This window comes from Calidris pugnax, unplaced genomic scaffold, assembly GCF_001431845.1.
Source record: "Calidris pugnax isolate Ruff unplaced genomic scaffold, ASM143184v1 scaffold178, whole genome shotgun sequence".
Lineage (NCBI taxonomy): Eukaryota > Metazoa > Chordata > Aves > Charadriiformes > Scolopacidae > Calidris > Calidris pugnax.
Window position 1 is genome coordinate 114,419 of NW_015090986.1, and position 25,667 is coordinate 140,085.

Below are 25,667 nucleotides of genomic sequence, written 5' to 3' on the forward strand. Positions count from 1 at the left end.
TCAGGCCCCGCCCCCTCCCCGGCCCCACCCCATGGCGCCGCTTCCGGCGCAGTCGGCGCGTGACGTCGGTGGGTCCCGGAAGGGCGGGGGAGGGGGGGGAAGGGAGAGCGGGGCCGGGCCGGGCCGAGCCGCCGGGTCCCGTCCCCGTCCCGCGTCCCCGTCCCGCCGCCATGACGCTCGCCGTCTTCTTCGGGTGCACCTTCATCGCCTTCGGGCCGGCACTCGGCCTCTTCCTGTTCACCATCGCCCGCGACCCGCTGCGCATCATCATCCTCATCGCCGGGTCAGTCCCGCACCGGCACCGAGGGCGGGGGGCGCACAGTGGGTACTGGTACTCCTCTCGGTACTGGTGTGGCAGCAGTGCTTAGTACCGGCATGGACGTGAGGGGGTGCTGGTACCGGTGCCGGTACTGGTACCAGTATGGATGTGACAGGGGTGCTGGTACCGATACCGGTACTGGTATGGGAATGGGGAGGTGCTGGTACCAGTGGCGGTACTGGTACTGGTATGGGAATGGGGAGGTGCTGGTACTGGTGCCGGTACTGGTACCGGTATGGGCGTGAGGGAGTGCTGGTACCAGTGCTGGTACTGGTACTGGTATGGGAATGGGGAGGTGATGGTACCAATGCCAGTACCGGTACTGGTATGGAAATGGGGAGGTGCTGGTACCAGTGCCGGTACTGGTACCGGTATGGGCGTGAGGGAGTGCTGGTACCAGTGCTGGTACTGGTACTGGTATGGGAATGGGGAGGTGATGGTACCAATGCCAGTACCGGTACTGGTATGGAAATGGGGAGGTGCTGGTACCAGTGCCGGTACTGGTACCGGTATGGGAATGGGGAGGTGCTGGTACCAGTGGCGGTACTGGTACCAGTATGGGCGTGAGGGAGTGCTGGTACCAGTGGTGGTACTGGTACCAGCATGGGTGTGAGAAGGGTGGTGGTACCAGTGGCGGTACTGGTACCAGTATGGGTGTGAGAAGGGTGGTGGTACCAGTGGCGGTACTGGTACCAGCATGGGTGTGACAGGGGTGCTCATACCAGTATGGGCATGCTGGGGTTCTGGTACCAGTGCTGGTACTGGTACCAGTATGGGAATGAAGGGGTGCTGGTACCAGTGGCAGTACTGGTACCAGTATGGGAATGAAGGGGTGCTGGTACCAGTGCTGGTACTGGTACCAGTATGGGAATGAAGAGGTGCTGGTACCAGTGCTGGTACTGGTACCAGTATGGGAGTGAAGGGGTGCTGGTACCAGTGGCAGTACTGGTATCAGTATGGGAATGAAGGGGTGCTGGTACCAGTGGCAGTACTGGTACCAGTATGGGTGTGACAGGTGTGCTGGTACCAGTATGAGTGTTCCGGGGTGCTGGTAGAAGTGCCAGTACTGGTGCCAGTATGGGCATGACAAGGGTGTTGGTACCAGTGCCAGTATTGCTACCAGTATGGGTGTGACAGGGGTGCCAGTGCCAGTGCTGGTACCAGCATGGGTGTGAGAGGGATGTCACTGGTACTGGCAGAGGCACAACGTGGGGATCAGCACTGGTGTCATTGTGGGTACAACACGGGCACCATACCAGGACTCATACTGATGCTGTTGCTTCCCAGAGGCAGTAATATTGTTTCTTTTAATGGTGCAGTCATGGGCACATTAGGGACACCAGTAGTCATACTGGCGGTCCTGGTCATGACAGGATCACCAGTACTGGTGCTGAAACAGGTGGAGCCTGCCACCAGTACTGGTGTGGGCACAAGGGGGGCACTGGTGCCAGTTCTGCAGAGGAGGAGTGCACAGCAGCGATACCAGTATGGGCACCACCTGCCCAGCACTGGTACCAGAACAGCTCTGGTACTGGTAAGAGAGTGGGCAAGGCTGGGGCAGAGCTACCAGTGCCGGTACTGACACAGAGGGGTACAGGCGTGGTGCCGGTGGGCATGGGCATGGCACTGGCACCAGTACCAGCACTGGATCCTGGCGCAGCACCGGTGCCAGCAGGCTCTTGCTCTCTCTCGCAGGGCTTTCTTCTGGCTGGTGTCGCTGCTGCTCTCCTCCCTCATCTGGTTTATCGCGGTTAAGGCCAGCGATCCCCGGGATGAGGCGTTGCAGAAGGGGCTCTTGATATTTGGGGTGATGTTCTCTGTGCTGCTGCAGGAGGCCTTCCGATTCCTCTACTACAAGCTCCTCAGGTAAGGGCATCTCCCACCCTGCTCCAGTGACACCAGATGGTCCTCCTGGCCGTGGTGGGTGCTGGCTTTCATCTGGGAGCTCTCTGGGCTGGCAGGGGGGGGATGCCAAATGTGGCACCAATCCACCTTGGTCCTCACTGGGAGTGCGCGGGTGGTACCTGTGTCAGTAGGTTGACCTTGAATGCGTCTCAGGTGGTGGAGCAGAGCAGCCCTAAGGTTTGGAGGACCTGAGGCTGAGGTAGCTGGTAGCGTCTCCCTGAATTCGGGACAGGCAGGCTGTGGGCTTGGGCTGCTGCAGGACGTGTGACATCCTCTCTGCCCTGGTGACTGGCACTGGCAGTGCTCCCGCAGCCCAGGGGGACGCCAGGCACCAGAAACGCCTGCTTTGCTGTATGTGGGACAGAAGGGTTAGGGATCTGCCCTGGCCTCCTGTCAAGCCTTGTTCCTTTCTCCGGGAGGGTTTTGTGTGAGCGGGAGCAGCCTGAAGGTGGTTTGGGGTCTCTGTGGGGGGTGCATATCACCACTGGCCCCATGCTGGGTGCCCTGGCCAGCCCGGGGCAAAGTCTGGGTGCAGCCTCAGCAGCTCTGGGCCTCCCTGCTGCCACCACCGGCCCGGAGCAGGGGGGGTTGTGCTGCCTGACCCCCTGCTGCGTTCAGACAGACGGATGGACAGACGGATGCTGCACCGGGGCTGGGCAGGCAGGCAAGGGAAGGCGATGCTGGGGTCGGCATCCCTCCTACCCTGCAGCCTTCCCGGGGCTGGGGGAAGGCCGGGGGAGGGGGGGGTGTGCTCGCACGGCTCCCTGCGGCAGGCAGAGGGTAGCAGAGCTCCACGGAGCAGCCTCCAACACAAACCACTGCGGCTCCTTCCCCCCGGGGATCTCCGGCTGGAAGCGCTGCTGCCCTCCCTGGGCTGAGGAGCCGCCTGGCATCCTCCTCACCCACCCCACTTCCAGCTGATAAAAATTATGAACCCCACCTCTCCCAGTTTTTCCCCTAAAAGAATTTTTCTAGCCCTTTGAGCTCTCCCCTGCATTTTTTTTCAACATCTTCTAAGAGTGTAAATGCAGAGATCAGGTATGCCCTCCTGGCATGCACCTCCCACACGGGCGCTGGGACTGTTTTCCTTGTGGAAGTGCTGCTTGCTTTGCACCCAATGTCCCATTCAGCCCAGACCTTCTCCGTGGGGCTCGCTGGCACTCATGTCCACCTGTGGAAAATATTCTTGTGTGGCTTTCACATTCCTGCTTTGTCTAGGGGTTCAGGGAGGTTGTGTTCCATGCTGGGTGTTGTGGTTTGTGATGGGGAGGTTACTAGGAGGGTGGGATGGCGCAGAGTGAGACCCCAGCTCCCACCCACCCGTTCCAACCCAGCACCCTGCCTAGGGTGTGACTGGGCTGTGCCAGGCTCCAGCATGCTCTCACCCCACAGGAAGGCCATCGAAGGGCTGGTGGCCCTCAGCGAGGACGGCTGCTCCCCCATTTCCATCCAGCAAATGGCGTATGGTGAGTGCTGTGCAGAGTGGGGCACCTTGACTGCGGGGCCAGGGGCAAGCCCGGGCAGGGCTGGGCATGAAACTGGGGGAAAAGGAGGTTCCTCACACTGAAGGTGGTTAAGGAGGTGCCTGGATGGCTCAGGGCCTGACAGTGTCCCTGTCCCTGCAGTGGCTGGTGTGGGCTTCGGGCTCATGAGCGGCGCTTTCTCCATGATCAATCTTCTGGCAGACTCGTTAGGGCCCGGCACTGTGGGCATCCATGGGGATTCACAGCTCTACTTCCTGACCTCAGGTGAGCAACCAGCAACCTTCACCCATGTCTCTGCCCCACCACAGAGGCAGCAGACCTGGGCGACTGGGCACAGCCCCCTTGCTCTGTGCTGCACCCCTGAATTGCCCCTCCTACGCATCTGAGCCCTCTGTGGTCCCCTGCCACTTAACTCTGTGCCAAACCCTTCTTTCCATCCCCTGTGATCCTCTCTCCTCCTCTCCCCCATCCCTCTCACACCCACTGCCTCCCAGTCCAGCCCAGCAGTGCCTCTGCTCCCCTTTCCCAGCTCCTCTTCATCCTTCCCTCAGCCTGCGGGCTGGGTGGCTCCCTGGTGACACCCTTCTGCCACTCCCCACAGCTTTTATGACCATGGTGCTGATTTTCCTTCACACCTTCTGGGGGATCCTCTTCTTCCACGGCTGCGAGCACCGGCGCTGGTGGGAGATCGCGGCGGTGGTGGTCATGCACCTCGCCGTTTCGGGGTCGGTGAGTAGCTGGGAGAGGAGCTCTGTGCTGGGACTTGTATTTGGGGATGGCCATGGTGCCTGATGGTCGCTGTGCAGGGGTGGGTAGGCAGCCTTTGGCACTAGCGACGTGGGTGGGTTTGGGGGACTTGCAGCTGGCCCTTCACAAAATGAACCCTGGGGCTGGTGTCCCCTATCCCATTCTGCTCGTCAAGGTGGTGACACTGCCACCCGTTTATCCCTGTCCTCTCCTGCCCACTCACTCCTCCTTTCTCCTGCCTCTCTCCCCAGACGTTTTGGAACCCCCTGTACGTGGGCAGCCTGGTGCCCTCCTACCTGCTGATGGCTGCTGCCGCCACCTGGGCTTACCTGCTCTCGGGGGGATCTGCTCAGAACCTGCGGCGCTTCCTGCTCTGTAAGTCCTGCTCCATAAAGGGCATCGGGGCACTCTGTGGCTCCCTTTGGCTACCAGGACTGGTACTGGGGTAGGGAGCTGGACTGGTACTGGGTACCAGGGGATGGAACAAGGAGGGTCATCCCCTCAGCTGCCAGACTGGAGGAGAAGCTGGTTTTCGGGGCTATGGTTGGGTTGTTGCCTCTCCTGGGGGAAGTGGATGGGGTAAGGAGTCTGGTGAAAACTGACCCCATCTCCTCTTGGTTCCTGCAGGTCTACGGAGCGGAGCCAGCCCCCAGCCAGGATCCTGAGTCCCCAAGGGATGTTCCTGTCCCCGGCCACCCCTACCCTCCCCTCCATCCTGACGGCAAGAGCAGCCGTCACCTTCTCTGCAATATCTTCTCTCCTGGACTGGGGGACCCCGGCCAGTGGCAGCTGGCTGACTGGTGTGGCTGGGGCTGGCTTGATCTGACACCTTTTTAGGAGCCCCTGGAGAACAGCTTTGGGGGACCCAGTTTTGCTGACCCCACTGTGAGTGGGGCCCCAGCCTGGGAAGGATGCTACCTTGGACTGCTGGAGACCTGAGCCCAAAGAAACCCTTTGCTTCTCCCCCCGCCGCAAAAGATGCGCTGTCCCTTGTGCCGGTGCCAGGGGGGTGTGCATCATCTCCTCAACGAAGGGTGGAGGAAGCAGCTTTGCAAAGAACTGACCGCTGTGGCGCTACTTTTTCTGCCATTTGCCCAGCCTCGCTGCCCTGGGAGCTGCAGCCCCGGAGCTGGACTGCGGTAGCCACAGTGAGCCAGAATCCTGGCGCAGGGAGGATGGTACTGGGGTGACCCGAGGGGCCTGAGAGCACCCTGGACAGGAGGAGGGTGGGTAAAAGATGGTACCCAAAGAGCCCAGCGGACATGGAGGGTGGTGGAAGCCTCAGGAGGAGATGCAACCCCGCAGCTGGTACCGGCACATCTCAGGGAGGGGGTTCAAGGGGCCATTCCAGTGGACCATTGACCTCTTCTGCACTTGGATGGGGATTTTCAGGCGGGCACCAGCCCTGATGCTGCGCCACAGGGCTGGGAGGGAGAAACTGCCATCGGGCTCAGGGCTGAGAAGGCAGTTTTATCCATAATGGGCTTTTATACCAATAAAAAGAAGTACCACAGACGAGCGGTGCTGTGTGTGGCCAGTGATGCTGCCCTTGTGGGGAAGGTGCAGGCACCCTGCAGTAGTGGTGGCTGTGTTTTGTGCTGCTGTGACTGGTCTAACAGTTGCAGACCTGCCTTGCCTGGAGCTCTTGCTCCTGCTTTGTCCATGGTAACAGGGGCTGGGTTCTAGTTTCACTGCTTTGGGGTGGAGGCTGCTGAGAGCTGGAGACCTGCAGATTCCTCCCCTCTCTGGAACCTGGCCCGTTTCTCTTGGGTTTGGTGTGGCCATAGAGCTCCCTGGGGCTCACCAGGAAAGGTGGGATGCAGCCACAGATCGGGGACCACTCCAGCTACGGTAGAGCTGGAGGGGAGCTGGGTGGGGGCTGGGCAGCAAGGAAACAGTGGCTCTGCCACCTTCAGCTCTGCCTTTCTCCAGCCCTACTAAACCACGGCTATGTTTTTCTAATGCTTTGCACAAATAAGAGGAGGAAGAAGTCCTAGAGCGATGGAGGGCAGGGCTGGGCTGTGCAAGGAGCCCTGTGCTGCTTGCTCTGGAGCTCTGCCCAGGGCACAGAGGCTGATGCTGTCTCTGCCCATCAGGAAAAGGTCCCCACACACACCTCTTCACGGTGGGTCCCACTCCACCAGTGACCTTTCCCACCCCACAGCTTTGCACAAGGACAGCAGAGAGGGCTGGCACCATGGGAGGCTTTTACTTTTTTTTTTTTTTTTTCCTGACAGTACATTTTTACATTTTTTTATAACAAAAATATCCCCTGTCAAACAGTCCATGTGGGCAGCTTATACAGCCGAGGGATGCTGGAGTGCTGGCCCTCCCTCGGCGTGGGGTGGGAGTGAGGGGAGGTGGGGTGGCAGGCCTGGGACCCCCGCAGAGGTGTGGGGCTCAGGCAGTGTTCTCGGTGGTGGCTGCCGTGTAGATGACCTTGGACTTGGTCGGTGAGTCCAGCCTGGGCGGGGAGAAAAGAGGGGTAGTGTTAGAGCAGGCAGGGGGGCCCTGCTAACCCATCTTCCTGCCCAAGAGACCACCCTTAACCCCCCTTCTCCTGCCCCTGACCCATGCTACCCTCTAGGGTCTCTCCTCCTGCAGCTCCCCACTGCTCACCGTGCGTTCTGGCTGCGATGCTTGTAGATGTACAGCAGGAAGGCCAGCGCCGTGATGGCAAAGAGCACCCCGAAGAGCACGGCCAGCACATCCCCTGCAAGCCAAGCACGAGCATGTTACACTGGGGACAGGTCCCTGTGGCTACCAGCCAAGGGAGATGGGGCAAGGCAGGAGCAAGCTGGTAGCCTGAGGGCAGAGGGGACACGAAGAGGGGCAGCCTCAGCTGATCATGCTTACCTGCGTGAAATGAAGAGCTGGAGTGTCTTTCTGAAAAGGGGACAAAGATGAAAAGATGAGAGCCAGCCACGCGGGTGCTAGGGCAGCCCTGCAAACCCACCAGGGCTGCCAGCACCCCCTGCCCAGGCAGGTACACCCCCTGCAGCAACATCCCCTTCCTTCAGCCAACCCCTCACTTACCTCCTCCTGCTGAACCGTCGCCATCTGAAAGAGAGACAGGGCAGTCAGAGGTTGCCCGAGGTGTTTCACAGACAGGGGTTGGAATGGACCTATGGACATCCTCTAGCCCATGTGTCCGTCCCCCCCCCTCCTCCCCCCCAAAGCAGGTTGTACAGTTTGGCATCTAGGCAGGTTTTGAATGTCTCTAGAGACAGAGACTCGACCGCCTCTCTGGGCAGCCTGTTCCAATTCTCTGCCACCCTTGAGTTAAAGAAGTTCCCCCTCATGTCTAGATAGAACTTCCCCCTCATGTCTAGATAGAACTTCCCCATGTTCAAGTTTGAGCCCATTACCTCTTGTCCTATCCCTGGGCACCACTGAAAAAAGACCAGCCCCATCCTCTTGACACCCACCCTTTGACTATTTATAGGCATTGATCAGATCCCCCCTCAGCCTTCTCTTCTCCGGACTAAAAAGACCCAAGTCCCTCAGCCTCTCCTTGTAAGAGTGATGCTCCAAGGCCCTTCATCATCTTTGTGGCCCTTTGCTGTACTGTCTCCAGCAGTTCCCTGTCCTTCTTGAACTGGGAAGCCCAGAACTGGACACAGTGCTCCAGATGGGGCTTCACCAGGGCAGAGTAGAGGGGCAGGACGACCTCCCTCAACCTGCTGGTCACGCTCTTCTTGATGCATCCCAGGATGCCATTGGCCTTCTTGGCCAGAAGGGCACATTGCTGGCTCATGGTCATCCTGTTGTCTACCAGGACTCCCAGGTCTTTCTCCTCAGAGGTGCTCTCCAGCAGGTCAGCCCCCAACCTGTACTGGTGCAGGGGGTTATTCCTCCCCAGGTACAGCACCCTAAACCTGCCCTTGTTGAACATCATGAGCTTTCTCTCTGCCCGGGGAGGGATGCATCAAGCCTGCAGGTCTTCAGGGGTCTTTGAACACAAAAGCTTTGCTGAACCCAGCCAGAAACTCTCCCATGGCTCTGGCAGCAGGCAAGCAGAGCACTGAGCCCTGCAGCACCCCATGGCTGCACCAAACCCTGCTGGAGACCCCAGAGAGGGGCACGGGGTCACCCCCACAGGCAGCTGCCTGCAGCCAGGTGGTGAGCAGCTCCCCAGAAAAAAGGCAAGCCGGCTGCTGCTGGCAGGGATGTGGGGCAGGGATGGCTCGGTGGCCCTACAAGCTGGGCGGGGGCCGTGCTGGGCAAATATTTAAAAGCGACGGTGCCACGCTGGGCAAACGGCCGCATTATCATCTGTACACTGCTCGAGTATGGTGCACAGAGTGGCACTATCTGCGGGCCCTATCCAGCTGCCTGGCCACCACGGGGAAGCCACCGCCTTCTCCCAGCAGCCGGGGGGCAGGAGGGGCTCTCCCAAACCGGGGGGTGACTGAGGAAAGATCAGCAAGCGTGGGCGCAGGAGGTGCAGCTGCAAGCCAAGCGAGCACTCCATCTCGCAGCCCCAGGGCTAAAGCAGGCAGTTACCAGCATGACTTCATGACCAGGCTTTGGTCTGGTGGGAGGTGTCCCTGACCGTGGCAGGGGGCTTGGAACTCAATGATCTTTAAGGTCCCTTCCAAACCAAACCATTCTCTGATTCTATGATTCTGTGATGTGGGGAGAAAACCCCAATAACCTCATGCACGCAAGGCAGGGGATCAATAACCTCATCTGGGAGTACTGGGACATGATCCTGGCACTCCAGGAACAAGAGCTTTGTGGCTTTGTTAAGGTGGGGGTTGTTGGATATAAATAGCAAATAATGAAAGTAAGAAAGGTGAGCTGTGTAACTCCCCCCTCGTCCCAGCCACAGCGGCTGGAGGCTTTGGAACAACTTCTGCAAGAAAGTGATAAAAGAAAGGCTTGGAGGTAAATGGAAAATATGATAAAGTATCTAACAGGTTTACCAAAGATAGAGCATGCCAGCCTAACCTGATATCCTTCTTTGATAACTGATATTCTAGACAAAGAAAATGTGGTAGATTTTATCTCTGCCGACTTCAGTGGAGCATTTGATGCAGTGCCACATGGGAAACTGTGGGCCAGGCTGAAGACCATGGTGATTAAAAGCCTGGAGCCATTAGTGAATTGGCTGCAGGTGGGACGGTGAAGGGAAGTGCCTTGCACAGCCGTGTGTGGTTACTGGGGCATTGCCCAAGGGCCTGGGACCATGTGCTGTTTTCTGTTAGTCACCTTGAGACAAGGTGTAGGAAATGTCATCAGAACAGAAAAGGAACAGGATGTTGGGCAGAAAAAACTCAGTGACCTCAGAGAGCAGCAACGGGCAAGAATTCAGCGATGCAGAGCGATAGTCACACCTGAGGATTAACAGGAATTCCTACTCATCACTGGAAACCACCAAGGCAAGAAAGGCCTTCGAGGACGAACTGAGGACAGGCAGATGGGGATGTGTGGGGCAGGGGGACTGTGCACCTGGCCAGGATGGCTGCATGGCCAGGATGTCTTCAGGAGGGGACACCTGCACTGCCCTTCCCGCGGTGGGGTGCTTGCTGCAGCTCCTGCCAAATTGAGCTGTTACTTTTAGGGATGAAGAAGCTAGCTGGGATCCTGGCTGTTTGCCCTTGGCCATACATACATCCCCTAGTCTCATCCCTGTTCTTTTTGCAAGACCAAGGGTAAAATAGATCTTCCCCACCCTAGAAACCGATCTTCCCAAACAAGGTCAGACAAGCACAGAAACGCTGGGAAGCAGGACGCCAAGGCCAGAGGCTGCTGTAAGTCACCTGCCAGGCAGGGCTATGGCATGCGAACGCTGCGTAAGAGAGGTGAAGCCTTGACTCCTGCTCCTCGCCCCATCCCTGCATCCAGGTGTGGCCCCAGCACGCTCACGCACGTCTTACCAGAAGGCAGGTGCTTCTCCGAAAGGAGGGTGGTCTGGAAGCTCGCCAGCACCCGTCGCCTGTGCAGGGCCTGCGCCATCCGGTAATTGTTCTGCAGAGGCTTGCTGTCACCACTCCTCAGGCTCGTCACCAGCGTTAACATCTGTAAGGTGAGAGGTGTGAGCAGAACTGGGGGGCATCCTGCCTTCAGGGGATGGGCAAGGATGGTGCACGCCTGCAGGGACAAGACCCAGCAAGGAGTTCATTGCCCTGACGGACCTGGTTATGAGAGAGCAGCACAGTCTGGTTGAAGACCGTCCACTTGACTGACTGGAAGCAGGGAGGGGTGGTCAGCGAGCCGTTGTAGTGGAAGTAGAGTTTCAGGTTGGCCGGCAGCAGACCTGCGATGTTGAATCCGGGCACCAAGACTCCCCCATCTGCGAGAAGAGACTGGACATTAGGAAAAAAAAATCTTCACAGAAAAAGTGGTTGGACACTGGAATAGGCTGCCCAGGGAGGTGGTTGAGTCACTGTCCCTGAATGCGTTTAAGAGTTGTTTAGATGTGGTGTTGGGGGACATGGTGTAGGGGAGAACTTTGTAGAGTGCGGTTGATGGTTGGACTCGATGATCCCAAGGGTCTTTTCCAACCTGAATGATTCTATGATTCTATGAAGAAACACCATGATGGGAGTGAGATTGGACAAACCCTTGAAGGACAACAGACAGGACCAACATGGAGATCATGGGCAGCCTGGCACTGCATTTTGCACTTTGCTGCCACTGGTGTGCTGGAGAAAGAGCAGCGGTTTTGCCCTGGAGGCAGGGAAAAGCACGTGTGAGCAGAGGGCACCTTGGGGAGCTGTTGCTGTGCGAGCTCTGCAATGCTCCCCTTCTCACATAAATACAGGGCAAACGTCTGCTGCAGTCTCTCTCTGCCGTGCAGGAGGTTTCTCTGATGGGCTGCAGCCCCTGAGACAAGTTCTAGATGAGACAGGGGCTTACCTTCTTTTTGGATCTTGGACAGATGCTCAAGTATTTCCTGGTAGTATGGGTTCTCCCTCGGCCCAACCTGCAACACAGAGATCCCAAAGTAATGACAAAGGCAGGGGCCGAACAGACACTGGTCGGTGATGGCAGTGCCAGCAGGGAAGTATTGGTCCCCATGAGAGGCACACTATTCCAGTGACACCTTCATCCTAACAGGGCTGGATGCCCTAAACAGGGCATCCTCTGGACTGCCCTCTTTCTCCCCTTCTCCCCAGGAAAAGTTGCAGACCCCAAAACTGTGGCTGACTCTTCCCACCCCAGTCCCACTCCTCCTCGCCCAGGGCTGACATATGGGACTTACCTCCAGGAAGGCTCCCAGTACAGCCAGGCCATCTGGGTGGACCATTGCCTCATTAAAGCTGTTATACTTGGTGTTGTAGTGGACCACGTGGATCTGGAAGGGAAGCATGCAATTCCAATGTAGGAACGGCTTCAAGCTCCAACAGGGTAGGTTTAGATTGAACATTAGGAAGGAATTTTTCACTGAAAGAGTGATAGGGCATTGGAATAGGCTGCCCAGGGAGGTGGTTGAGTCACCATCCCTGGATGTGTTTAAGGGACATTTAGATGCGGTACTGAGGGATATGGTGTAGGGGAAGACTTTGTAGAGTAGGGTAGATGGTTGGACTTGATGATCCCAAGGGTCTCTTCCAACCTCAATGATTCTATGATTCTATGGGCACCTCCAGGAGGTGCTCACCCCCACAGGACTGAGAGAGACATGCAGCTGTGAGGAGCACCCCTCCTAGGAGGGGAGTATGCTGGTGGGAATAAGACATGTGTTGCTGCAAAGCAGCAAGTGTGAAGATCTGCTCACAGGAACCTCCCTGGCCAGGGGACAGCAAACCAGCACTCTGCCCTTGTGTACCCGGGGGGGGTTGCACAGCAGAGCCGGGCTCAGTTTGAGGCCAGCAGCTAGAGATGGAGGGATCAAACCAGACAGGAGCTGGCAGAGCGGGAGGACAGTGTGTACAGAGTAAACAGTCCCTGCAGCTCCCAAAGCAGGCTGCTCACGGTCGCCTGGCGAGCTGGCTCCCCCAGCTCGGGGACCACCACAGCTCTGGCTCCATCAGCCCAGGACCGGGCTGCAGCGTGGGGACGCGCTGCACCGCTCACAGGGCGCCAGCCCCAGCCCACCTGCGGGCAGAGCATCATGGAGGGCCATCTCCTCCTCGCCTCTGCACCATGAGTCTGGCTCAGTAGACTCCTACACTGAGCTCTGCTGCCCAGGAGCAGGGATCCTGGCCAGGGGACACAGCATCCATCCAGGGACAACAAGGGCTAGGAGCAAGACAGCGCTCCAGCACCTCCCCGGCCCAGCAGTGGGAGAGGAAAGGATGTCCCCACCACCAGGAGGGCTCCTCACCTCTGCAGGAAAGCGGTGCCCATTGATGGTGTGCTCTGAGCCGGGTCCCGACGAGGAGCCCCAGTGCAGATGCAGCTGCACGGCTCGGTACTGCTGGGCATAGCCGCCGGTGATGGCCAGAGACTGGGGCAGCTCAAGGACAACTGCAGAGGCAGAAGAGAGAGGTCGGCCAGTAACACACGAAGCCCAGTCCATCCCACAGGTAGGCAGAGGAGAAAGAGTCACCCTGGGCTTGTGGATATTGGCCACAACAAAGAAACTTGCTTTCCATCTTTCATGAGGCTATGGGCAGGTATCAATACCCAGAGCTGCACCAATGCATCACAGTTCAGCTTTCAACTTCAGGTGGTAGGACGCCCCAGGAAATACATCAGCTTCAAAAATAGCTGCTATGAAAATGCTGGAAAGTGAAGAGCCCATCTGCAGAGACTCCCAGGGGCCAGCTCCAAGACAAATGTTATCCAACAATTTATTCAGTAAGTGAGAATAATATAAAGTGACGGTGGACAAAATTCATGGAGGAAGATGTTGGCAGAGTGGTGAATACCTACGAGAGCAGGGCACTTGGACAGAGAGAGCTGCAGCGCTTGGCGAGCTGGGACCTCTCAAATAAAGCAGCCTGTGAGCGTCTGACAGCACTAGAGCTGGTGGCACAGAGGCATTAAATCTTTTGAAAGAATTTAGAGCTAAAACTTTGCCTCTTTGGGTACGATAAATACGTGCTTGGTTTTGCCTTTTACTTTAATGTGGTTTAGCCACCTACCTTGGACTCGAGCAGCAGCGTGGCCAATCTAAAAGCTCAGCTACGTGGATGGGCAACAAAAATATCAGAAGCATCCCTGGACCCCGAGAAAGGCTGCCTACCCTTCTAAGCACCTTTTCCTCCTTTTTAGTATCAACTTGTTTCCTTCCTCCTTTTTTTAATAGGTGAAATACCCCTTAATCATATCACCAAGCTAGGGCACAAGTTCAGGGTTTAACCACATAACAGGGCTGTGATGAGTCATTCATCCTCTCCCCTGTTCCCTGCCACTGGCTTCAGAGATACAAACTCAAATACAGGAAGTGGGACAATACCCCCTCCTTGGGAATTTATCTGCTTTTACATTTCTTTTGTGTAGCTAAATCATTGCATTCATTCTGCTGGCTACCTGAGTCATTTTCTAGCTCTTGAAAAAGCTTATACAGCACATAAAATTTATACCAGGAAAAGGAATAACCATACAAATATCTTACTGGACTTGCAACCTTTTATTTATTTATGGCTTTTCATAAAGCAGAGCGGTAGAAGCCAGAAAAAAAAAAAAAAAAAGGGATTTTATAAGCATGTGAGAAACTACTTCCCTCCCCCCACCTCACCCCAATGAAAATGCTCTGACTGCTTTTCTAAACACCAAGCAACACCAGATACCAGGGTGTCTAAAATAGCAACTACTGAGCTCAACTGGTTTAACTCTGCAGGCACGCCAGGGCAGGAGGCCATAATATAAAGCTCCAGGCACGCACGGCGCAGCTGATCTGACCATGCACAGCGAGTCCGACCTGTCGAGTTTGCAGTATACACAGGTCAGCTCCATCTCGATAGCTGCCAGGGCAAGGAGGTGCCTTATCGCACCGTCTGAGAGTTTTTAAGCCCCTCTCTCCACCACCTTTTCTTGGCTCGGGGACTGGCAGACGCCAGCGTGCACAAGACTCTCAGCTTGCTCCCAGAAAAAGCTGGTAGCAACCAGGACCCGCCATCCCCAGCTGTGGGGTGGTGAGCGGGAAGGAGATGTGGTTTTCCTGCATATCTGGGATGGTGAGACTGCTACTACAATAATGTGAGTAAGTTGTGTCCAGGCTTTCTAAAAAACATTATGAAGTTGGAGAAGGGAAACAAAAGATGTATTAACATTTCCTAAGATCTTAAGATAGCATCCTGAATGACAGACTTAAAGAAGCTGGCCAGTGTTGTGTCCTAAAAGACTGAGAGGTAGGTACCTTGAAAGGCTAATTCACATCAGAGACTGCCTAGTCCTTTGAAAGTGAAATGGAGGGGAGGAAACGGTGGCTGCAAACCTCCATCACAAATACCAGGGACACATTTTTAAGGGAAATTTAAGTTTCCTGGAGCCAGCTCCCCAAAGCAGTAAGTGGTATGTTCTCCACCTCCTGGTTTCTCCCCTCCAGACAGGAAAGTATACGGACCTGTAAAGGCTCAACATCCCAATGCTTCCCTTTCGGCGCTGAAGGCAACAGAACTGCAGCCTGCAAAAGAACCCCCTTCCCAGAGCCCAGGGGAAGGGTGTCAGAGAAGCCTGGTCCTGCCAGGAGGGGCTCTGCTTGTGCTCCAGCCCCTGCCTGTGCCTTTGCACCCACCTGTGTGCCCGTTATTCTTTAGCATGAGCCTGTCACTGGCTGGCAGGCTGTAGCCAGACAGCTGGATCGGTCGCAGCTGGGGGCTGAAGATGGTCTTGGCCGTGTCGATGTTGACGGGTGACTGCGTGTTGCCTGCGCAGTCCGGGTAGTCCTGACCCCAGTAGTCCTGGTCTGGTAGGAGGAAGAAGGGAGGGACTGCCAGTGAGACCACCCAAGCAAGGAGCCCGCCAGAAAGTTGGTTTGGTGGGTGGTGGGGAGGGGGACAGGCACTGGCCAGGGAGTAAGCCATGCATGTAAGGTTAGTTTCCAGCAAGTTAGCCTGGGAGCAGCTCTGTGCCACCATGTGACTGCATGCAGCTGTACCAGGAAAGGTCTCGGAGCATGGTGAGCTGCCAGGAAAGTCTATTTTGGGGGTGTTTGGGAAGAGCGCGAGAAGATCATTTACAAGTGGACTTGGCAAGCCGGGGAGCCGCTGCTCTGCAGCTCATCACACGCTCGTTGCCTTGCACAGCCTGGCCTCTGGCAGGTGCCGACCCACCACTTCGCCTGCTCTGCAACTTGAGCAAGGTACCATGATACTGCTGGGATCCCAGGAGCCCACAGACACCGGTCTGACGGGTTCCTGGCTGTTAACTACACCAGTATGGTCCTGCAGAGGGCCAGCTTGCAGGGGTGGGGTGGCAGCTTAAGCTGCAGCTCTCCCTAGTGCGTAACTGGGATAAGCATGGCTGATACCCCAGAAAACCCTCCTTGTGCTACAGGGGGCTTCTTCCAGCACATCTTGGGCCAGTGCAGGACCCCCATAAAGATGGAGCTGTGCATTAGCAGGTCCAAGCCAACTCCTGGTCCCAAGTGGAGTGATGGTGCCATGGCCTGTCCCACCATCATGGCAGGAAGAAATCTCTTTGTGCTAGTGCTGCAGCAATGCCCATCACAGGTGCTGTGGAGAAGCCCCCTAAGCCATGATGGGAGGGCAGGGGCAGGCAGAATGGGGAGGGAGGGTGACAGAGGTGAGGACACCAGCTAATCCCTGGGCAGGTCAAAGTCCCAACATGGGCTGGAAGTCCAGCCTGGAGAGCCTAGCCTGCTTCCCTGCTTGGCACAGGATCAGGGTAGGTCCTGTCCAGGGAGGAGCCCTGCCCCGAGGGGCATCCCCCCACACCCAGGGAGCTGGGGAAACCCCTGGTGGAGGTGCTGCTTCCTGATGAAATCAGAGCAACCCCTGTCTCCTCAGCCCATCCGTGCCCAGGTAGCAGGGTCAGGCAGGAGGGAAGGGTGACCCAGGGAGTGCGCACAGGAGCCCTGTAATCATTAACCACAGCTGGCTCAGGCCCAGGGTCTGCTGGGTGGTAGGAAAAAAGCAGGAGTAACTGCAGGGTATTTACCTTCATAGCTCCAGTGACTGTGGCCAGGACCTTGAGGAAAAAAAAGAGAGAGAAAAAAAAAAGAAACACAACCACATGAATGGAAGGGAAAGGTTGGCAGCAAACACACCTCTGCGAGGCAGCGCTCCCAGCCCCGCCAGCAGGTCTCTGGGCTACCATTGCCTTCAACAGGGCTCCCATTGCCTTCTCCTTCCCCGCTCCTCCCCCTGCCTTGGCGAGGGGGATGCTCCTGAAGGACACTGCCTCCTCTGAGCAGGGCCAGGTCTCCTGCATGCGTCGCCCAGAGGGAAAATCCCAGGGCTTGACGCTTTGTTATCATCCTTATAATGGAAAAATTACAGATATTGGCTTCCGTCACCGAGCAGCTGTACCAGCAGCTACTCTGGAGCAGCCAAAACCTCCCACTGTCCCAAGGCAAAGCACTTAAGGAGGCAGGTCTGCAGCTTCGCTGATCAGGCTCTTCAAGCAAGATCAGCCAGAGATGTGGCTCTCCTGGTGGCACTCCTGCGATGCTGAAGCACTGGAGGAGGTGTGAGGAGGAGCAGCTCCCACACCATGAAGGATTTGGGCAGCGAGCAGCATCGCACTGCACAGACACTCAGGGAAAAGCAGCCCCAGGACTCGCAGCAAGGGAAGGGAAGCAAACGAGCACCAAAGCCATGTCTTCCTCAACAGCAAGTGTCCCTACCATGGGGGTCGACCTGCCACAGGAAAATGTGCCAGACCAAACACCCTGCTCCCATCCCAGCAGCCCCCTGCCCCAACTCACCTGACCACCCAAATTCCCATGCAGAGCTGCATAAGGGTCTTACCACGCACAAATCCTTTCCCTGGGAAACGCAAGAGGAAGGGACGGGGGAGCCTGTGCCAGGACCTCTGCATGCCCCTCTGCATATCACCCACGGGGCCCACAGTGGCCACAGTAGGGCAGGATGTGCCCTGGTGTGCCCTGAGCCTCCCACGGCTGGGAGTGTCCCCAGCACACAGACCTGGAAGGAGCAAAGCCCTCCCGTGGCAGGTCCTGAGGATATGGCAGTGCTCCACATACCAGTTCTTGCACCATCAGCTCCTCTAGAGCTGCTGGCACAAGCCTGGGATTCCAGCACATCCCTGGAGCTGGCATTAGAGGTGCCCCAGATCTTCATCTCACATGGCCCTGACCAAACACTTTGGCTATCACCAGCCCTTCCACATGCACCCAGTTCCAGCAGGACTTGGATTTGCCTCAAGCAGAGGAACACGGCCTGTAAGGATCATGTCCATGTCCTGACTGGCACGACAGGTATTTATAATACTTTATAATAGTCTCCTTTATTCAAGGGATCCTCCTCTGATTTGTCCTTACTAGCACGCTCACCAGGCTGTTGGCACATCCCACCCCATGAGGGCAGGAGCAGAGGGGGCCATGTTGGGACAAGCTTGTGGAGCGAAGAGGAGCATGCACCCAGCTGCAATGGGGAGCATCCACACTCACTTCCATAAGCTCCTCAGGGTTCAAGGACATGAAGGAGCCTTCAATATGTGCAGTTCAGCCCCGATATCATCTTTGTCCCTTGGTGGGGCCAAATGCCCACCAGCCTGGCTGGGATGCAGGAGTGGCTCAGCAGGCACTGCTTTGGTCCACGTCCCTGCCGCTGACAACAGCTATCGACAGCCGCTTACTATTATTAGGAGCAGATTCCAGCTCAGGGGTGAGAAAGGAAAAGGCTCTCTTTCCCAGGCCCAGATGTCCCATGTGAGGCCCCAAGCCCAGCAGGATCCTGCCCTCATCTCAGTGAGGGTCCCGGCACGGATGATGCTGGGGGCCTTCGATGCAGCTGCGGCCCTGGATAGCTAGTGGCCCTGGCAAAACCTGGCTGGGAAGGGCTGGAGGGTGCTTCAGGGCATCAGGAGGTGCAAAGATAGGATCAGCCCTTGGTGCTCCCTCCAGCATCTCTGGTGACTCATCCCTGCAGTGCTTCTGACGCTCAAGAGCGATGCTCGGGAGCCACCTGTCCAGGCACGGGGTACTACCAAAGGCATATAGAGAAGGGCCAGTAAGTGGAGGGCTGGGCAAGCCACAGCTGCCTGCATCAGGTTGGAACATGTTTGCCCCAGGACAGGTTACAGACCCTTCTCCATGCCCACTTGCATGGCATTGCCCTGGAATGCACCTAGCTGTGCCGCAGCAAGCTGAGATTCATCCTGCCTACCTTGCTCACACCTCCTGGACACCAATTATGCACTAAAATCCAGGGTACGCCAACCCTCCTCTAGAAACATCCCATATCTTCCTCTCCCCACTCTGTCCCCACTCCCCTGCCCCATCTGTCTCTATCATAGAATTATAGAATGGTTAGAGCTGGAAAGGACCTTTAAGATCATCGAGTTCCAACCCTCCTGCCTTGGGCAGGGACACCTCCCACCAGACCAGGTTGCTCAAAGACCCATCCAGCCTGGCCTGGAACATCTCCAGGGATGAGCATCCACACCTTCTCTGGGCAACCCATTCCAGTGCCTCAGCACTCTCACAGTAAAGAATTTCTTCCTGATACCTAATGTAAATCTCCCCTCTTTCAGTTTAAAATCATTATCCTTTGTCCTATCTCTCTACTCCCTGATAAAGAGTCCTTCCTCATCTCTCCTGTAGGCTCCCTTTAGGGACTGGAAGGGTCTATAAGGAGGCGGTCATGGATCATACATGAGGACCGTGTTGGCTCCTTCCTAGGCAGTACACGGGTGCTGATCAGCATGGGGAGACAACCTGATGGGCACTCACGTTGGGGCTATCCTGGCACGGGTAAGGCACAGCAGCCCAGCACTGACACACAGTGCCTTGGCTTGCTGCACATGCCTCAACCGGCACAGCCCGCCCCAGCACCCCGCTTTCTGCTCCCCTCCAGGGACTCTGCCTTGACAGAGGAGCAACTCAAACATCGCATCGTGGGTTGAGCAATAGCACCGTGCTGGCACCTGCCCTGCTGCGTCAGCAGTGGGCCACCCACCCCAGGCTCCCATGTCCCCCCGCGCCCTTCTGTTGAGAGCCAAAGGTGCTCTGGACCCTCCTGGCAGTCTTCTGCTGCCTCAGTTCAGCAGCTTTCAACACCCCAAAGGCTGTAGCTTCACCCAGGAGCTGGTCCGATCCACCCCAATAAAGGAGCCTTCCCTGGGGGTCTCCTGGCATCAGAACCAAGGGGACCCATGAGCACTTATCCACTCACTGGAGCCACCCCAGTGTCTTTTCCCATCCTATGGATCCAGACACAGCCATGGTGCAGCCAGGCCACCCACTTGGGGGAGGCATCTCGCCAGCCTATCTGTGCAGGCTTGGGTCCCCTTGGCACAAACACCAGGTGCTGCAAGAGAGCATCAAGGTGAGACCAGCCTGGGCGCCAGGTCAGGCTCTCAGCATCTGCCCTGACCTCAGCGTGGCTCGGAGGAGCCCTGCAATACTCCAGTCCCTTCCACGCGGGGGCATTCGGTCCTATCTCTCTACTCCCTGATAAAGAGTCCTTCCTCATCTCTCCTGTAGGCTCCCTTTAGGGACTGGAAGGGTCTATAAGGAGGCGGTCATGGATCATACATGAGGACCGTGTTGGCTCCTTCCTAGGCAGTACACGGGTGCTGATCAGCATGGGGAGACAACCTGATGGGCACTCACGTTGGGGCTATCCTGGCACGGGTAAGGCACAGCAGCCCAGCACTGACACACAGTGCCTTGGCTTGCTGCACATGCCTCAACCGGCACAGCCCGCCCCAGCACCCCGCTTTCTGCTCCCCTCCAGGGACTCTGCCTTGACAGAGGAGCAACTCAAACATCGCATCGTGGGTTGAGCAATAGCACCGTGCTGGCACCTGCCCTGCTGCGTCAGCAGTGGGCCACCCACCCCAGGCTCCCATGTCCCCCCGCGCCCTTCTGTTGAGAGCCAAAGGTGCTCTGGACCCTCCTGGCAGTCTTCTGCTGCCTCAGTTCAGCAGCTTTCAACACCCCAAAGGCTGTAGCTTCACCCAGGAGCTGGTCCGATCCACCCCAATAAAGGAGCCTTCCCTGGGGGTCTCCTGGCATCAGAACCAAGGGGACCCATGAGCACTTATCCACTCACTGGAGCCACCCCAGTGTCTTTTCCCATCCTATGGATCCAGACACAGCCATGGTGCAGCCAGGCCACCCACTTGGGGGAGGCATCTCGCCAGCCTATCTGTGCAGGCTTGGGTCCCCTTGGCACAAACACCAGGTGCTGCAAGAGAGCATCAAGGTGAGACCAGCCTGGGCGCCAGGTCAGGCTCTCAGCATCTGCCCTGACCTCAGCGTGGCTCGGAGGAGCCCTGCAATACTCCAGTCCCTTCCACGCGGGGGCATTCGCAATCTCGCAGCCCTTTGCCATGAACATTAACCCACTGCCCTGCCCAAATGTCTATTTGCATAATTTCACCCTGCCTCCCACGCTCCCCGCCGGAGCACGTCTTCTCCCTCAGAAAGCCACAGGGTGCCAGGTCTCCTTTCTGCTGAACTGCTGCCGCTCACCACAACAGACGTGGCTGCACCTCGGCAGCGGTTGCTGCAGCTCTCTGCATGCCCTGCCCTACCTCCCAGCACCCACAGACCCGGCAGGGACTGAAAAGCACTTCCAAAACATGTAAGGGGGAACAGCCTGGAGGCTGCGATGAGCGCAGTGGGAGATAACGTGCAAGAAGAGGGCTCCTTGCAGGGCTGCCAGCAGGAAAACGTAGCAGGGCATCACCAGGAGCTGCCTGACGTTGCAGGCGAGAAAGCCTCCGTGTTCAGCCATGCAGAGCCCCTCCGGCTGGGCTGAGCACTAAAAGCCACCCCCCCATCCCCCCGCAGCCTGCGACCCGGGGGAGTTTCCCCCCTTTCACTCGCTCCTTCCTACAGGCTTTCTTCCCCCTGTTGCTCATTCCCTCTCGGCCCTCCCATTTTTGGGATCCTGGCTCCTTTCCCCTCCTTGACATCCAACACCGTCCAACAACACTTTCCTGCCGAGCTCAGGCAGACGCTGCCATTACCAGCGTGCTGCTCCGCATGTCCCGCAGCCCGGCAGGAAGGGTAGGAGCAGCTTCCAGCAGGGTGAGGAGCCCCACACCGAAGCAGCGGGGCTGCTCGCCGGAGACCTCACCACGAGGACATTGGGACAGACCAGGCGCCCAAGGGACTCAGGATCATCTGCACTGAAGCAAGGAGGGAGATCAGAGGGTCTGCCCTACATGTCTGCTCCCTCCATCCTCAGCTTTTCGGGTTTTAGGGGGTACACAGCCTGAAGCTGCTGCAGGGCACCAGACAACACCGAAACGCCTGTGCTGTTCACAGTGTGGCCATCAGTGCTGCCTCCTCGCTTTGAACTCCAGCAGAAGTCTGATGGCTTGGGCATGGTGGGCAGGGCTTCTACCTCTCTTACCAGCTGGGCACACAATGCTCTGTGCTCTGTCACAGGGAGCACTGAGATCCTGCCAGAGCCTCCTGCCTCCCCTGGGACCCATTCCTGGCCAGACCTGGGTCAAAGCCCTGTGGGATGAGGCTGGTTCGCAGGGGATGCCAGGGCAGGACCACCTTGCTGTGTCCCCCTAGGAAGAATCCCCTGTTTGCAGATCATTCCCAGGCTGTGGGGGGACCAGTGGAGCTCATGGCTCAGAGAAGAAGGAAAGCAGGGGCTATTCCTGCTCATGGCTCAGAGAAGAAGGAAAGCAGGGTGCTATTCCTGGTAAGCCAGGAGTTAACAGGACACACAGAAATGCAGGAACCAGCCACAGCAGCCAGGTCCCAGCCTACAAAACGCATCCAAGCACTATGTCCCTTGAAAGCAGCAACGTGATCACGGTACCTGCACTGTGCCACTGTGCTCACCCTGCCCACAGTCAGCCTGTAGCAAGCATGGCACAGGCACAGGGCCTGGGCAGCAGGGTGCACAACCCGAGCATCCTTCTGCCAAGCCCTGTGAGGAGCTTCTCTCTCTCTCTCTCCAGGAGAGCTGTGCCATCCCAGCCCTACCTCCGCCAGCACAGCCCTGGTTTCTCCATCTGGAGACACACCCCATGCAGCACCCATGTCCTTTCAGCCCAGAACACCACCCCACGAGCTGCCCATGGGGCCACTGATCCCTCCCCAGCCTGGCTGCATTAAAGCCCCTTTGTGTTTATAAACTCTGACCCACTGCAAGCTTTTGGGATCAGCCTTTAATCTGCGACTGGCAGCACAGGTCGCCGCAGGGATTGTTCTTTGTGCTCCTGGGGGAGGACTGTTCAGGCTGCGGGACCCACGACTGGGTCAGCTGCTCCTGAGAGGGGCATGGGGTTTGAGTGGAACTCAACTGCCCCAGCAAGTGCCAGGGGTAAAAGGAAACAACCACAGAGTGCTGCAGAAAAAGGGCCATCCCAGCAGAAGGGGGAAAAAACAGGGAAATCCCAGGGGACAGGTCAGTGCTCTGAGCTGGGGAATGAGAAGAAGTTTTAAGTAAAAGAAATGGACTCAGCTAGTGGAAAAGGGCATCGGGGAAAGAGCAAGAAGAGGACATGGACAGCAGGGCAGGTCTGAATAGGAGGGAGAGAAGAAACAGGCTGTAGTGGTAACGGGAGTTACGATTTCCCAGGACACCCATAATACAGGACTCGGGTCTTCGGGCAAGCCAGAGACTCCTCAGAGAGCAACCCCATGGCAAAGCCACAGTGACAACCGCCAGCTTGCGCTGAGTGCCCAGGGTTGGGTGGCCACCAGCCCTGCCTCGTGTTCAAGCCTCGAGGAAGAGGGAGGCAGCACATTGCCTGGCAGAGGTGCTGAGACACGCAGCTTCCAGCGCCTGGCAAGAGCCTTGGTGTGTCCCAGCCGAGACCTGCTCCCTCACGGGACTCCAGCCAGATCTTCAGTCTCTAACACCGCTATAGCATGGGCTGGGCTGCCTGGTCCCTACCTACCACCCTGCTACCTCCCACCCTTCACCTCCTCTTCCCATCTCCATCCCCTTCTCCCACCCACCCCAAACCCCACGCTGTGCCCAGGCGCTTGCTGCCAGCACACCACACCAGTATGCTGGATGCCTGACTCCCTCCCACCCTGTGGCCTGGGTTACTTCATCTCTGTGGCAAGGACCATCTGCGTCCCCATCTCTGTCCAGTGCTCAGCCCGGCAAGAGAGCGGCTTTAGTAAGAAATGTGATTCATTGCAATAACAAAAGCAGCTCCTGGCACCAGACTATTGCTGGTCCCTACCACAGGGCCGCTGTCCCGGCACAGGTCAGGGCAGCTCCTTTACCAGAGGCAAAACCAAGGACACGCTATGAGGCTGAGCCTGGGAAATGAACCCGCCGGCAGTGCTGGGACGAGGAGCGTACCCAGGGACAGGAACGTCCCAGCGCAGCGCTCAGCCCCACGCGAGCAAACGCATGGCACTGCCCCAAAATCCCTGCTGAGCACTGGCAGCGTCACAGACCCCAGTCAGAAAAGGGACCAAGACCAAAGACCCAGGACTTTCCCCCTGAAACAGCGACTCTGAAACCTGAAAGCCCCCACGCCGCCAGCGAGATGGCTCTTGGAGTGAGGGGGGGTGCAGACAACACCATCCGGCCCTGAGTTCAGGCACATCCCCCATTTCCCATCACAAGCCGTGGGGCAGATCACCACCAACACCACAACGGCGCTGGATCCTATCCTCACTGGGCTGTCGGGGGAGAACGTGGATGCAGGGCCAGGCACAGCAGACCCCGCTGGGGAGAGGCCATGCTGCAGGACAAAGGGGAACAGCCACCGTCCCGCCACACCGGGGTCCTGGACTGGACCCTCCGCATGGGCATGGCAAGGCACTGCTTGATGCATAGCCCTGACTGCCCCTTTGCCACCAGCTGTGAACCCCCCCGGATCTGGTGGGACAGGGGCTTAGGGAGGGAAATGGGCTGCGTGCGAGGCGGAGGCCCCCAGCCCCTGGGCAGGGGTCGGGCTGCACAGGAGTTGGCGGGAGCAGGGACAAAGGCAGGGACGTGCTGGGAGGAGGCAGCTTCCTCGGCTGGGTGATGCTGGGGGGCTACAGCCCTCCAAGGACACCCCACATTGGAGAACACTGGGAACCCTAACAGGGCTGCAGGAGGCGGCAGAGTAGCCACCCCCTCCACCAAAAAACCAAGCAAGAGGGGAGCCCCCCAGCATTGGGGGGCAAACACCCCCGAGGCATTAGGCATCCCAAATCCAGCACCCCATGCATCCAGGTGCCCCATACACCAAGGATCCCAAACCTAGCAAGGGGGGGAGGGGGACCCCATGCATCAGGGTGCCCCGTGCATCAGGGGATCCCCAACTCAGTACTGGGGTGCCCCGTGTATCAGGGTGCCCCCTGCATCAGGGACCCCAAACCCAGCAGCGGGGTACCCCACGCATCGGGGACCCCAAACCCAGCAGCGGGGTACCCCACGCATCGGGGCTCCCGGTGCACACCGGGGTGCCCCCCGCACACCCCCCTGCTCACCTTTCTCCGGGGAGTGCGGGCTATCCTCGTCGTCGTGTTCCTGGTCGTGCTCGGTACCGGCGCGGCCCAAGTCGGTCGAAAAGAGGAGGAGGAGGAGGAGGAGGAGGCGGGAGACCCGCAGCGCGGCGCGGCTCATCTCCGGCAAGTGCGCGGGTGCGGGACGGCCGGCGGCTCCGTGCCTGCCCGCCCGGCCGCGCGTACGTGAGAGCGGGCGGGGAGGAGGCGGCGGCTCTGACTCACGCCGCCGTTACCTTTTATAGAGGCTGGAGGCAAAGTCTGCCGCCGCCCGGCCCGGCCCGGCCCGGCCAGGTGAGCTTCCCGACACGGGACTCGAACCTGCAACCCACCCCCCGGGGTTACCCCCCTCTTACCCTACCCTAGCCCCCCGCCGGCAAGAGCCCGGGACCCCTGTGTCAGGGGCGGGGAATGCGGTCAGATCCTCGGACCCCTCAGTGGTGGGTGTCCCCTCTCCTCAGCGACGGGTGAAGGACCCCTCAGTGGTGGGTGTCCCCTCTCCTCAGCGACGGGTGAAGGACCCCTCAGTGGTGGGTGTCCCCTCTCCTCAGCGACGGGTGAAGGACCCCTCAGTGGTGGGTGTCCCCTCTCCTCAGCGATGGGTGAAGGACCCCTCAGTGGTGGGTGTCCCCTCTCCTCAGCGATGGGTGAAGGACACCTCAGTGGTGGGTGTCCCCTCTCCTTAGTGTTGGGGCTGGGACCACTCAGCGGTGGGCGTCCCCTCTGCTCAGTGGTG

General features: G+C 58.0%; 2 protein-coding genes across 2 annotated transcripts; one reads left to right on the forward strand and one right to left on the reverse strand.

The window, feature by feature from the left end:
- The first annotated feature begins 91 nt into the window (after positions 1 to 91).
- APH1A (aph-1 homolog A, gamma secretase subunit) lies at positions 92 to 5,973 on the forward strand. Its single transcript, XM_014953863.1, has 7 exons — positions 92 to 283; positions 2,015 to 2,185; positions 3,617 to 3,690; positions 3,850 to 3,972; positions 4,310 to 4,437; positions 4,707 to 4,830; positions 5,083 to 5,973. Exons 1-7 carry the CDS (start codon positions 171 to 173, stop codon positions 5,118 to 5,120), a joined length of 771 nt encoding a protein of 256 aa, XP_014809349.1. The 5' UTR covers positions 92 to 170; the 3' UTR covers positions 5,121 to 5,973.
- Positions 5,974 to 6,652: 679 nt separating this feature from the next.
- CA9 (carbonic anhydrase IX) lies at positions 6,653 to 25,129 on the reverse strand. Its single transcript, XM_014953864.1, has 12 exons — positions 24,917 to 25,129; positions 16,474 to 16,503; positions 15,089 to 15,259; positions 12,731 to 12,873; positions 11,666 to 11,758; positions 11,320 to 11,386; positions 10,596 to 10,753; positions 10,338 to 10,479; positions 7,492 to 7,515; positions 7,312 to 7,341; positions 7,075 to 7,168; positions 6,653 to 6,919 (listed from the first exon to the last, which is right to left on the reverse strand). The coding sequence occupies exons 1-12, from the start codon at positions 25,050 to 25,052 to the stop codon at positions 6,856 to 6,858; spliced, it is 1,152 nt and encodes a 383-aa protein (XP_014809350.1). The 5' UTR covers positions 25,053 to 25,129; the 3' UTR covers positions 6,653 to 6,855.
- Positions 25,130 to 25,667: the final 538 nt, after the last annotated feature.

Coding starts and splice junctions, on each gene's coding strand:
- APH1A (XM_014953863.1), top strand. CDS start 171: ATGACGCTCGCCGTCTTCTTCGGGTGCACCTTCATCGCCTTCGGGCCG. Junction 3,691..3,849: donor CATCCAGCAAATGGCGTATG/GTGAGTGCTGTG, acceptor CTGTCCCTGCAG/TGGCTGGTGTGGGCTTCGGG. Junction 4,831..5,082: donor CCTGCGGCGCTTCCTGCTCT/GTAAGTCCTGCT, acceptor TGGTTCCTGCAG/GTCTACGGAGCGGAGCCAGC.
- CA9 (XM_014953864.1), bottom strand. CDS start 25,052: ATGAGCCGCGCCGCGCTGCGGGTCTCCCGCCTCCTCCTCCTCCTCCTC. Junction 7,516..10,337: donor GGAGAAGCACCTGCCTTCTG/GTAAGACGTGCG, acceptor TCTCTCTTTCAG/ATGGCGACGGTTCAGCAGGA. Junction 6,920..7,074: donor CATCGCAGCCAGAACGCACG/GTGAGCAGTGGG, acceptor CTCCCCGCCCAG/GCTGGACTCACCGACCAAGT.